At 34.2% G+C, this 12,091-nt stretch overlaps 1 protein-coding gene and 1 long non-coding RNA gene across 2 annotated transcripts; both read left to right on the top strand.

Annotated features, from left to right (window-relative positions):
• The first annotated feature begins 646 nt into the window (after positions 1 to 646).
• Positions 647 to 1,924, top strand: LOC112770532 (F-box/kelch-repeat protein At3g23880). The gene has a single exon (XM_025814876.1). The coding sequence runs from the start codon at positions 647 to 649 to the stop codon at positions 1,922 to 1,924; it is 1,278 nt and encodes a 425-aa protein (XP_025670661.1).
• Positions 1,925 to 5,558: 3,634 nt separating this feature from the next.
• Positions 5,559 to 8,736, top strand: LOC112771773 (uncharacterized). The gene is made up of 4 exons (XR_003187200.2): positions 5,559 to 5,947; positions 6,040 to 6,093; positions 6,171 to 6,327; positions 8,460 to 8,736. It is a non-coding gene; the product is annotated as an uncharacterized lncRNA (long non-coding RNA).
• Positions 8,737 to 12,091: the final 3,355 nt, after the last annotated feature.

The following is a 12,091-nucleotide window of genomic DNA, read 5'->3' on the forward strand; positions in this document are numbered from 1 at the left end:
GCCCTACCCGTGGACAGTAAAATGTTAAACCCTAACTCGCCCCTGCGGGTACCCGCTCCGCCCCTACCCACCCCTATAATTATTAAATCCAACAAATAAAATAAAATTTTAAAAATTATATAACCACTATTTACATACATAGCATAAATTAAAGTAAAAATTTATATATGATATAATATTATTAATTATTTTACTAATTATTTTATATATGTTACATATATTATATATACCGGGGTGGGTAGGAGCGGGTTTAGCCTAAGCCCGACTCCGCCCAACCCCGACCCCGCCCAAGAACCCGCCCCGTTAAAACCCTCTTCGATGCGGGGGCGGGTAATTACCCGCCTCGAGCGGGTAGGAGTGGGGTGAGTACCCGCGGATTCGGATAGTATTGCCACCCCTAATCTAATTATAGACAACCCAAATCGGTTGATTTATGTGATTTTCAGATTTTGATCAAATATGGATTAGCAATTTGGATTCCATTGAATTGAAAAAGCCTGCCAAAAGGGCCCATCGAGATGCTAATGAAGTAATGATGAAACCTAAAAACCTACATATAAATAGCATAGAATAGATGGATAGATGGATCGATCTAGCAAGTTGCAACATAAACTCAAATTCAAACTGAGCAGCTTGGGCCGACGATATGCGGATTGCGGAGAGGAAAGCACCGAGACGCCTGGAACTGGTCAGTTGTCCCACGGCAAGAACGCGGCTCTTAACAGACCTTCCGGAAGAGACAATAATCGAAATCTTGCTGAGGCTTCCGGCAAGGACGCTTACTTCCTTAAGGAGCGTGTGCACTTCATGGAGAAACCTAATCTCCGCCCCCGACTTCACCTGCAACCACCTTCGTCGTTCATGCTTACTTGATCCAACTTTGACTACGCCACGAATTGCTCATTGCACTGGGGCCTACAGAAATGGCCTCAGATGCGGCAGTATCGGACTTCTCTCCGTACACTCAATCTTGGACAATCCTTCCAAATCTAATCAAGTCCATTGCTTCACGGAGCAACACTACTACGGAATCATTGGTTCTTGCAATGGATTGTTATGCTTGGCTCATGGAGATGCCTTCAAATACATGCATGCCATCTTGTGGAACCCCTGTACCGGATTCACATTCGGATCTCCGGAAATCAGCGGCGAAGTCCGCTTTTGTGGCTTTGGTTACGATTATCTCAGTGACAGTTACAAAATTTATGCAGCTACAAAGAAGCAAGGGCCATCTGGTTTTGAGTTAAGTGCCAGAATTTATACATTTGGGCCAACTTCGTCATGGAGAAAAATTGATGATACCCCAGTAGCCCTATTTGGTTTCCCAAGTGACAACTCTTTGGCTGTTAAGAGGGAAGGGGAATTTTTTGGTAGTAGCAGATTATGCACTCTTAATTGGTGTGTTAATCATGTGGTTCTTTATTTTGACTTGGCTAAAGAGACTTATGGTCATTTTCCTTTGCCTCCTGGTAATGAAATAGATTTTCCAAAGTGGTGCACTCACTTATGTGTCTTGAGAAACTGCCTTTCTTTTTGTTACGAGGATAGGATAACACTCAAGTGGATTGTGTGGCAGATGAAAGAATACGGAAATGCTCAATCTTGGACTAAATTGGCAGCGATTTCGGTCTATGGAAAAATCACTTACCCATATAATTATTTACAATCTCTTTACATCTCGGAAAGTGATGTTCTTTTGGTATTTTGTCCATCTTTCGGCATTGTTTTGTGTAACTTAAATGATGAGAGCGTAGATTTTCCTGAGATTGACGGCTCTGGCATGAGGAACTATCCTGTTTTTTCTGGATATGTCAATTATAAGATAATTTGTATCTACCATGAAAGCTTAGTTTCACCAAATGGTCTTCAAAGCAACTCAAAGCTTAGCATCATCAAATCCAAACCCAATCCTGTTGACTCTTAAAGCCTGTTTGCGCCTTCTCTTGGTGAAGCCTTTCTAACACTACCAACTTGGTTATTAATGTTATCGATTTTATTTATCTCACTACTATGTGTATTTTTCAATTGCAATTTACTGCATTAAGATAATTTGTTTGTTCTTCTTCCTGTTCTTGTCAAATAATTCTTTTCGCACTTTAATTTGTGCCCTGATGAAAAATTGTACTCCGTTTAAGACAAAAAAAGCTGAATTAAAAAAAAAGGTTAGAAGGAATATTTGTTGTTGATATAACAATCAGCTTTTTTTATCTTTCTAATTTCTTCCTCAATATATAGTGACTACCCCCCTCCCCCCTCCCCCTCCCCCTCCCCCTCCCCCTCCCCCTCTTTTTAAACTCATTATAAGCAATGTATACAAAAATTGGACACATGTTGTAGATGTGTGGTGTCAGGGAGCAGATTTTTTTTGTCCGTGAATTTGTACTCTAATGAATTGGACAACTTCCAATCCTAGGTACACAATACACCAACACATTCCTCAAACTTTTACCATATTTTTTCACAATTGCAATCACTAGGGTTTGAAGCCTAAACCTTTGAGATGGGAAGGGAGAAATATATCATATAAGTTAAGGCTCATTGGACTTTTTTGACTTGCTTATAAAATTGTATGGCAAGGGTCAATTTGTGTTGAAGTTGGAGGAAGTGCTTATTTGAAGTTGGAGGAAGTGCTTATTTGACTTGCTTCTTAGAACATTGTTCATATTTCATATTTTCATTTCGAAGGAAAAAAAAACATTATTTAAATGTGTTAATAATGGTAACATACTGACATGTACATAAGTTTTTTTCTTTTTTCCATTTCAACTTGGTATTTTTCAAATGTAATCTTTTTTTAACTTATTTTTAAATAAATTAAAAAATAATTGCAACAAAACATACATAATTTAATGCTTCATGTATTATCTTTTCGATATTTATATTCAAAAATTCTAAAAATCTTGTTTGTCTAAAACTAAATTCAACATTTAGAGTAACAACCCAAACAAATTTCAAATTACAAAAACATCATAAACAAATCTTAAATAAACTAAACTCTAAACTCAAACAAATTCCAAATTACAAACACAACATCAAAATTGACCTTAAATAAATCTAAATTCTAGATTCTAAACCTTAAATCATAAACTCTATATCTTAAATTTAATAAACTCAAAATTCTAAACCTTAAATACTAAACACTAAATACTAAATTCTAAGTCATGTACTATAAACGCTAAATCTTAAAATCCTAAATAGAAACAATTTACTATAGAGTGTGATACAATTTATTCTCTAAAATAAATCCAAATAACTTGTGAGAGTAGATGTCCCATTTTTAATAAACCATTGGATTCATTAAATAAAAATAAAAAAAATGCTACAAAAAAATATTAATAAATTTCAATAAATATATATAAAACATATCAATATACAAATAAATAAGTATTTTTTAATATACAATATTTTACAATGACAAGTGTAACTTTTTTTTTTAAATAAATAAAGATAAATCATATTATTACATAAGAATATATATTTTTTTTATTGAGATCAATTATAATATAAATTTTTTTTTTATAATATTAGAAATTTCATATTAAGATATAATTTTTAGTTACACATATAAATTATAAAATATAAAATTATTTTATTTTATTTTATTTTATAATACTTTTGACAAATAATTAGATTGTTTCATTCTTATATTGAGAAAGGTAAAGAGAGTTGATCACACAAAAATTATTTTAATATATTATTTTATCTAATATTTTTAATATATTCTCTGTAATATTCTTGACTTCGTCTCAATTATTATATCCCTATTAAATATGTTCTCGTCAAATATCGCTAACTATTAATGCAGCAATCTCAGATGTTGTGGATAAATTATGTCTTTGCATTAGTATTTCTTTTGACTATTAACCATAATAACTTAGTATCACTATATCTATTATATTATTTTATGTAAAATTAAAATATGCTCTCTTAATTTAATATCATATTATATATTTGTTCTCGATATTGCTCAAAATTAAATTGGGATTATATCTAAAGTCTTAACACTGCAAACGGAATAGAATTAATATTTAATATTTTAATAATTAAATACCTAAACTAAGTTAATTAAATAACAATAATTAATACTATATATATATATATATATATATATATATATATATATTTGCTCTTGATATTGTCCAAAATTTGAATTGAGATCATGTTCAAAGTCTTAATACTGTAATCGGGATATAATTAATACTTAAAATTTTAATAATTAAATACTTAAAATAAGTTAATTAATTAACAATAATTAATACCTAAAATATTAAAAAAGAATTTTTAATAAATGTGAGAAATTTAAATAAAAGAATTGATAAATAACAATAAATGTTATTATTATATCAAAAAAAAAAATACTTTTATTTGGAAGGAAAAAAGAATAGATTAATAGTCAAATTCATCCCTAAAAGATCACCCATTCTTTAAAGAGAACTACTCAAATGAAGATGTCAAAATGCTTTGTATAAAAGTGTAATTTATTTATTTGGCCACACTTTTAAATAAACGCAATACTTTTATAACATATCAAAATCTAATCCTACAATTCATCATCCAAGGGTAAAAAAAAATTTCACATGAAGACAATTATAAAATCTTCATTGGAGTACCCACCTTCTTTAAATTAGTCCTCAAATGATTTTTTAGTCATATTAGTCATTGAAAGATAAAACGTAAGTCAAATTGCTCCTTCCGTTAGTTAGATGATGACGTGGTAGGTTAATGCCACGTGTCATAAGATGATTGGTTGACGTGTCAAGTCAGTGACACCTAGCATGTCATGTGTCACTTGAAATGTAAAAAAATTATTTATAATCAAAATAGCCCCTGAAAGTTCGGAATACGAATTCTGATTTACAGATTCAGATTCAACATTCACATCTCATCCTCCATAGTTCAGGGTTCACAGTTCAGCGTACATTGTTACGATGTCCCAAGTTCCAGAATTAATCTTACCATGTACTATCCCAAAAAGGAATATCCAAATCAACTAACTTTTTACGATTCAGGATTTGTCTTCTAGAAATTTGTCTATATCGTTTAATCTCTCACAGGTATACAAATTGTATTTTGTGGATTAGGGTTATGATTTTCGTTCCTTGGGTCTTCCAGATTTGGGGTTCATGGCTCATGGTTCATGTTTCTTGGCTCAAGTTTAGGGTTCAGCATTTACTCTTTTGTGATTACGGTAATAATATTACGGTTTAGTATGACGATTTAATTTTAACACAACGAATTAACAACTCATTTGCATTATTCATGAATCTTATCTCCATTTTGTCTCGTCCTTATTATTTCCACTGTTTCATAATTTCCACTCAAAATACACTGAAAATCCACTGTTTTCTTATTTTACTCTACGCATCAACAATTTTATTTTCACATCGGAGACGTATCCACATCCACTCTAACCAAGGTAACTTTTTTTTTTTGCCTTCTTTTAATTAACAGTAAACTTTAGAAAGAAAAACTAAGACACCAAAATACAACACATTGGACTAATGATTTTGCATTCAGTAATTATAGCGCCAAGTGTAAACCCCGCTAAAATCGGAAAATAATTAGTCAATAAATCGAATTTTAAATAGGAAAATAAAAAATGTAAAACTAGTATCAAAATAGGATAGAGCTCGTCAAAACGAGAATTTTGATACCAATTTCGAAAATTTGGCCCAAAATCGGACCGAAAGGACCGAACCGGTTGAACCGGGGCACAAACCGAGCCCGTGGGTCCAACCGGACCCATAATATAAAGGAAACAGCAGCCTTCTTCTTCCTCATTAGTTGGTGCAACGCCAAAATAGAATTGGAGGAAAGGGAGAGAAGCTCTCAAACCCTAACCCTTTGATCCACCATAACTCCTCCGTCCGGGCTCCGATCGCCGCACCGTTCGCGGCCACACGCTCAGCGCGTCGAGCTCTACCTTTCTATCTGAACAATTTCACTGGTAAGCCTCCTATTAAGTTTAGAATCCCTATCCCTCTTTCTTTGATAAACTTGGAAACCTATGGTGAATCTTGTCCAATTTCTATGTTCTAGGTTCAAGTTAGATTCCGGAACTTGTGGGCTCAAGCTATTGAGCATATGGGTATGGTAAGAACACCCTAACCCTAGCTCAATCTTGTTTTTGGTAATAGAAAACTGAATTGGAACATATATATGTGTATTAGGTGTAGTTTAAGAGGGTGTTTATGCATTGGACTTGAATTTGGATTTCTTGGAGCTTTGTTGGTGACAAGGCTTACTTTGGGGCTATTTGATTGAGCTTGGAGGGGCTGTGATTTTGAGTTGTGAGGCTGCCTTGGATGAACTAAGTGATCGGCCAAGGTATGGTTCAAGTTTCGCACGTTTAATATTTACGGTGTTGTGAAAACTTAGGTTAGAGGAACCATAGGATAAGTTGAATTGTTTGTTGTATTTAATGATTAGCCTTGTAATGTTGTTGGAATAGATTTGTTGGTGGCTATATATATTGGAATTATGAGGTGTGGAAGTTATTAATGGTGTGCTCTTATATTTATTTATGATGGATTAGGATTGGTGTTTGTTAATAAGGGTGTAGAGTTGTGTTGTGGTGGTATTGCATTTGCTGTAACTAATTATGTAATGATCGGAATTGCATGAGACCAAGTCTGAGCTAAACTTGGGAATATAAGGAACTAAACTGGAAAATTTGGGACCTTTTTGTTAAATATACAATTTATGGCAAATTTTTAAAGTTAGGTTGTTAAATCTGTCCTGCAGCAGAAAAGGTTAAACAGGACAGCAACTTGTTGTCTTGCTGCGACTTCTACGAGTTGAGTTTTGGAGCAAAACTAATTTTGTTATAAAATTTGATTAACTTGCTTTATTTCTCTAAAACTTCAGAATTTTAAGAGTTGAGGATTGGGAGTTTTGAATTTTTGAATATTAGTGGTCAAAACTGAAAAGAAACAGATTTCAGCTAGCTATGCATCAACTTCCAATACTTGTAACTCTTAGAATTGAATAGCAATTGGGTTGCAACCAAGACACAGTTGTTTCTGGATGAGCTAGGAGTTTCCAAATCAAAATTTAGCTTAATTGGAGCTTTGTAATAAAAGTTATTCAAATTGAAAGGTACTAAGCTTGTTGGTTTCAAAAACAGATTTTGACTCATTTTTACTTAACTTCCAGGTAATGTAACTTCTTTATTAAAAATGATATTAACTCAGAACCAATTGAGAAAGAAACCTGGATGAGTGAAGTGTAACTACATTAATTTTTAAAGTCATTGGATTTAACTTGATATTTATATTGAATTTTGAATATCACATGCTGTTGCTGTTTTTCTGGTTTTATGCAAGCAGTCACTGTTTTTCCTTTATTCCTAAGGCTAGAAAAATCAGAAAATTATGATCTTTGGTTTGTTAGAAAGCTTATTTCAAGATGAACGCCTGGACATAAAGTTTGCACAATTCCGAGTTCATTTGTTATATTAAAAATAGAAAAGGAAATAGAGTGTCGAGGATGTCTTAGTGTAGTCATGGGTTCGAGAAGTTAACGTTTAACCTTCGTGTGATGTGACTGATTTAATGTTAGAGTTGGGTTGATTTTAAGATTATTCGATAATAAGAAGTTTGAGAAGAGTTTGATAAATAGTTTGGTCAGGACGCAGAAAGGATAATTAAGATGAATTATAAGGGAATGATGATGAAAAATGTGAAAGGGAGGTTGTTTATAAAAGGAGTTAACATGCCATGGCTTGATGAATGATTAAATAATGATTATGATTATGAAATAGCTTATGAATGATGATATCTGAGATACGAGTTTCCCTGGGTAAAAATCGTGGCTCGCCACCACGTGTTCCAGGTTGATTCTCGATACTCTGTTAACCCTACGTCGTAAGGGTGACCGGGCACGTATAAATTCCCGGGTATGGATAACCCCCATTGAGTGATTTATATGATGATTGAATGTAAACTCTATGCATAGGCTCTTGGGGATGCGCGACGGGGGACAGTCTAAGGTTTTCGGACTTGTCGGGTTGGCTGGATAACCGACAGATGGGCCCCATCAGCCATAGGACAGGCATGCATCATATGCATTTGTTTGTTTTGATTGCTATGCATTTCCTGGGTTTGCCTAATTGATATATATCACCTGCTATCTGTTATACTTGCTATTTGTACTATCTGCTCATTACTTGTGCGTGACCTTGTTTGGTTGCTTGTTTCTGTTGCATTGTGAATGATGGAGGGATGGAGGAAAAGGAGAAATGGTTTGGTGTTAGATTAGGATTGAAATTGAGTAAGTTAGGTAGATTTAGAATACCTACCCCTGTTATAGCTTCTGTTTAGTAGTTAAGTTGGATAATTGTATAACGGAGTTCTAGGATTGCCTATGGCATTCTCAGGACCGTATTTCTTATGCGCCTGGCACTTTTACCATGCTGAGAACCTCCGGTTCTCATTCCATATTGTATTGTTGTTTTTCAGATGCAGGTCGAGAGGCTCCTCACTAGGCGTCTGGATCCTGGGAAGCGAAGTAGTCCTTGGGTGTATTTTGGTTTTCTATTTGTATATATGTATATATGTATTTAGCTTACTCTCCAAGTAACTTATGTATACTGCTCCTCTTAGAGGTTGAGGGAGAGATAGGAGTTTATTTTGGTATTTTGGTATATTTTGGGGATACCTATGTATGTTCATATGTATATATATCCTCTGGCCAGCCTTAGCTTCACAGGCAAAGTCAGGGGCTAGTTATGCTGTTTCCTTGGCTTTCCTTTATTCTTTTGCTTAACTTTATCATGTTCCTATTAGGTTTCTTATCACGCAAGTAATCCTTTCCTGAGCGTTGCGCTTTTTGTTTTGCGATTTTGTTTTACCCGTTTTTCAAGGCTCCTAGTTAAGTATCTTTTCTCTCTCTCTCTCTCTCTCTCTCTCTCTATATATATATATATATATATATATATATATATATATTACTATTCTTAGAGGTCGTAATACCTTACTAACTCAGTCTTATGACTTAAGCATAAGATTAAGTATGGTAGGGTGTTACACCAAGCAATGATGGGCACCGAAAAATTTAGACTCCGGAACAAAAAGTAATATATGAAAATATTAAAATAATTTATATTTCTAAATCCTAAACCCCAACCCTAACCTCTGTTCCCTAGACCTTGAATCTCAAAATTCAAACTCTAAACTCTAAATTCTAAACTCTAAAATATATTACCTTTAAAAGAATTTTTCATTGCAATTTTTTGACAATATAGACTGGTCATACCTCTATTATTAATACAACCGTGTCTAATCACATATTAAATATTTGTTAAATCATATTTATCATATTAAATTAATAATACTTTTTTTACCTCGTATATATACATATTTTGGTCCATTTGGTCATAAGCTCTTCAACTATATATTCTTCATAGAGCATCTTTTTTCCTGCCCATAAAACCAGATACATCACCCAAGGTCTTCATTTGATTACTTTTTTATTCTCGGGCCCATTCATTGCAAAGGCAAAGGCATGCAGTGGTCCAAATATCCATTTGGGCATTGTCCAAAAAAAAAAAATTAAAGCCAAAGGGAGCCATATACCGTTCCAGAGTAGGAAGCTCGGCTCTCTGGTAGGTTCTGTAGAAACCTTTTTCTGCACACTTCCACGCTGCTCCCACTCTCATGGCTCATGGACACGTGTTGTCACTGTCTTCTTCCAATGGAATATTTGTAAATCTTTAAACACTTGCATCTGTACATTATAATTTTCCAAAAAAATTAGAAAAATAGACAAAAGTACACCCGAATTTTCACACGGAGTACAAATGTATTCCTCAATTTTTAATGAGTCATTTGTACACATGAATATAAAACTCCGTTGTCAATTCTACCCTTCCGTGACCTGAGTAAATTTTCCGGTGGTGGAGGCCAAGTGGCACGGTATTGTATGATGTGGCCAATTTGAGGTGACACTGTGGAAAATAGAACTATTCATTATGAAATTTGTTGAAATAAATACAAGAAAAGGGAATAATCAAATCACTGTTCATCCTCTTCCTTCTCTAATTTCTTCGAACCATATGAACCCTAACACAGGGTAGAAAAATTTTTTTCCTTCACCCTCTTCATTTTCCTTTATACATCTTCGTCCTTTCTGTTGTAACAAGGGTTTGTAAACTCTAATGTATGAAAATGTCACAGTCTCAACAAAGAAAGAATATACCTCATGCTTGTGCCAGTGGTTGTGGTGGCTCGTCTTTTGTGCCAAAAAATAGGAAGAAGAAGAAGTTTGACTACAACAATGGCAAGTGCCTGCATGGACTTGACGCAGTGATGCTTGAGTCTGCTACAGAGTGGAATCCTGAAAGATTGTTTCTTCGTTGTCCATTATGGGAGGTATGTGAATTCTGATTTTGTTTATGATGACAAATGTTAATTTTCTGCAAAATGGTTAAAATTGTCGTCGAATTCATGATGCAGAAGGTTGAATTGAGGTGTGACTATTTTATTTGGGCTGATGAAGTTGTTGATGCAGAAAGAGATTGCGGAATTTAGGAGCAGAGTGAAGAAAGCAAATGGAGGTTTGCAGAAGAAAGCAACTGGAAGGTAGAATAAGAAATGAAGAAGATGTTGCAGACAATTGATGGGATTAATCAAGAGTTACAGAACATTAGAAAATGGATACAGTATGTATGCTTAGGGATAAGTATATGTTTTCTGTGTTTGTTCATTAAGACATTTAATCAGTAGTTGTAATTCCCTCCAAGTAGAAGGCTGTGTTGTCAATTTCATTTTCACTAGTATCTGAATACAAAGGGTTTTTTCAAGGTTATTAATACAAATGGTTGGTTCAATTTTATTTCTAGTACAATTCCGTGTAACAAAACAAACTGAAGATCTAATTCATTATGAACAATAAGTAAGCATAACTATGATAATCTATCATTAACAACAAATTGAAACACAAGTCATAAAGCCAGAGGCTTAAATAGCAAACTACAATTTCACCTTGCAAAATAGCAAACATGTCTATGCCTATAGGCATCAAAACAGATGTCTACACCCTAAGACAAAACCCTTCTTACATGCCTCAAAAGAAATGTAGACTCTCTTGAACAAGGGCAACGAGTCAGGCATTGGGGTGGTATCCAAGTGCACTGTTGAGCCTGGATTTGACAGTAGTATTTGGTTAAGATAGTCCCTTGATGCGTGAGCATCTTGTCTATCTTTTCCTAGTGAATTTGCATCTAATTTGTTGAGTTTAATTAAGAATTAATTATATTTTAGCCACTATGGATGCTATTTTGAGTTTTGTGCAATTTTATTTATTTTAGGTAGCATTCGGATGGATTTGATGAAGTTTCTGCAGAGAAAGAGAAGAAACCAAGGAGATGACCAGCGAATACCGACGCAGACTCATGGCTCACGCGACCGCACGGAATGGAGGAAATCGCAATGACGCGATCGCGTGCCTGACGCGAACGCGTGGACTGGAATTTGCACAAATGACGCGAACGCGTGGACGACGCGGACGCGTCACATGAGCGATCTGCAGAATTGACAGAAAACGCTGGGGGCAATTTCTGGGCTATTTTTAACTCAGTTTTCAGCCCAGAAAACACAGATTAGAAGCTGCAGAGTGGGCAAATCAAGTGGTCCCCACCCATCAGCTGAAGACTTGTTAATTAATTCAAATTTAAATTCAAATTTTAATTCTAGAAAAAGATCTTATTTTAATTTTAATTTTAGAAGTTTGATTTTGAATTTTATTAGGATTAGTTATAAAAGGGATCCCAACAGGGTGATTCCAACAGAACATTCCACAACATTATTCCATACAAATTTACATTCCATATTCCATGAGCAACTAATCCTACATTGTTAAGGTTAGGAGCTCTGTCTATTGTATGGATTGATAATGTTATTTTTCTATTTTAATTCATGTTTTGATTTATATTTCAATAATTGTTTTCGTTCTTTATTTTATGAATTTGGGTGGAACGGAAGTATGACCCATGTTCTATTTGAGTTCTTGTAAAACTTGGAAAAGCTCTTTACTTGAACAATAGCTTGAAAACATATTATCCTGAATTTCTAATTGTTTGTATTTAACGGGA

The sequence above is a fragment of the Arachis hypogaea genome, chromosome 18, assembly GCF_003086295.3.
Source record: "Arachis hypogaea cultivar Tifrunner chromosome 18, arahy.Tifrunner.gnm2.J5K5, whole genome shotgun sequence".
Classification (NCBI taxonomy): Eukaryota; Viridiplantae; Streptophyta; class Magnoliopsida; order Fabales; family Fabaceae; genus Arachis; species Arachis hypogaea.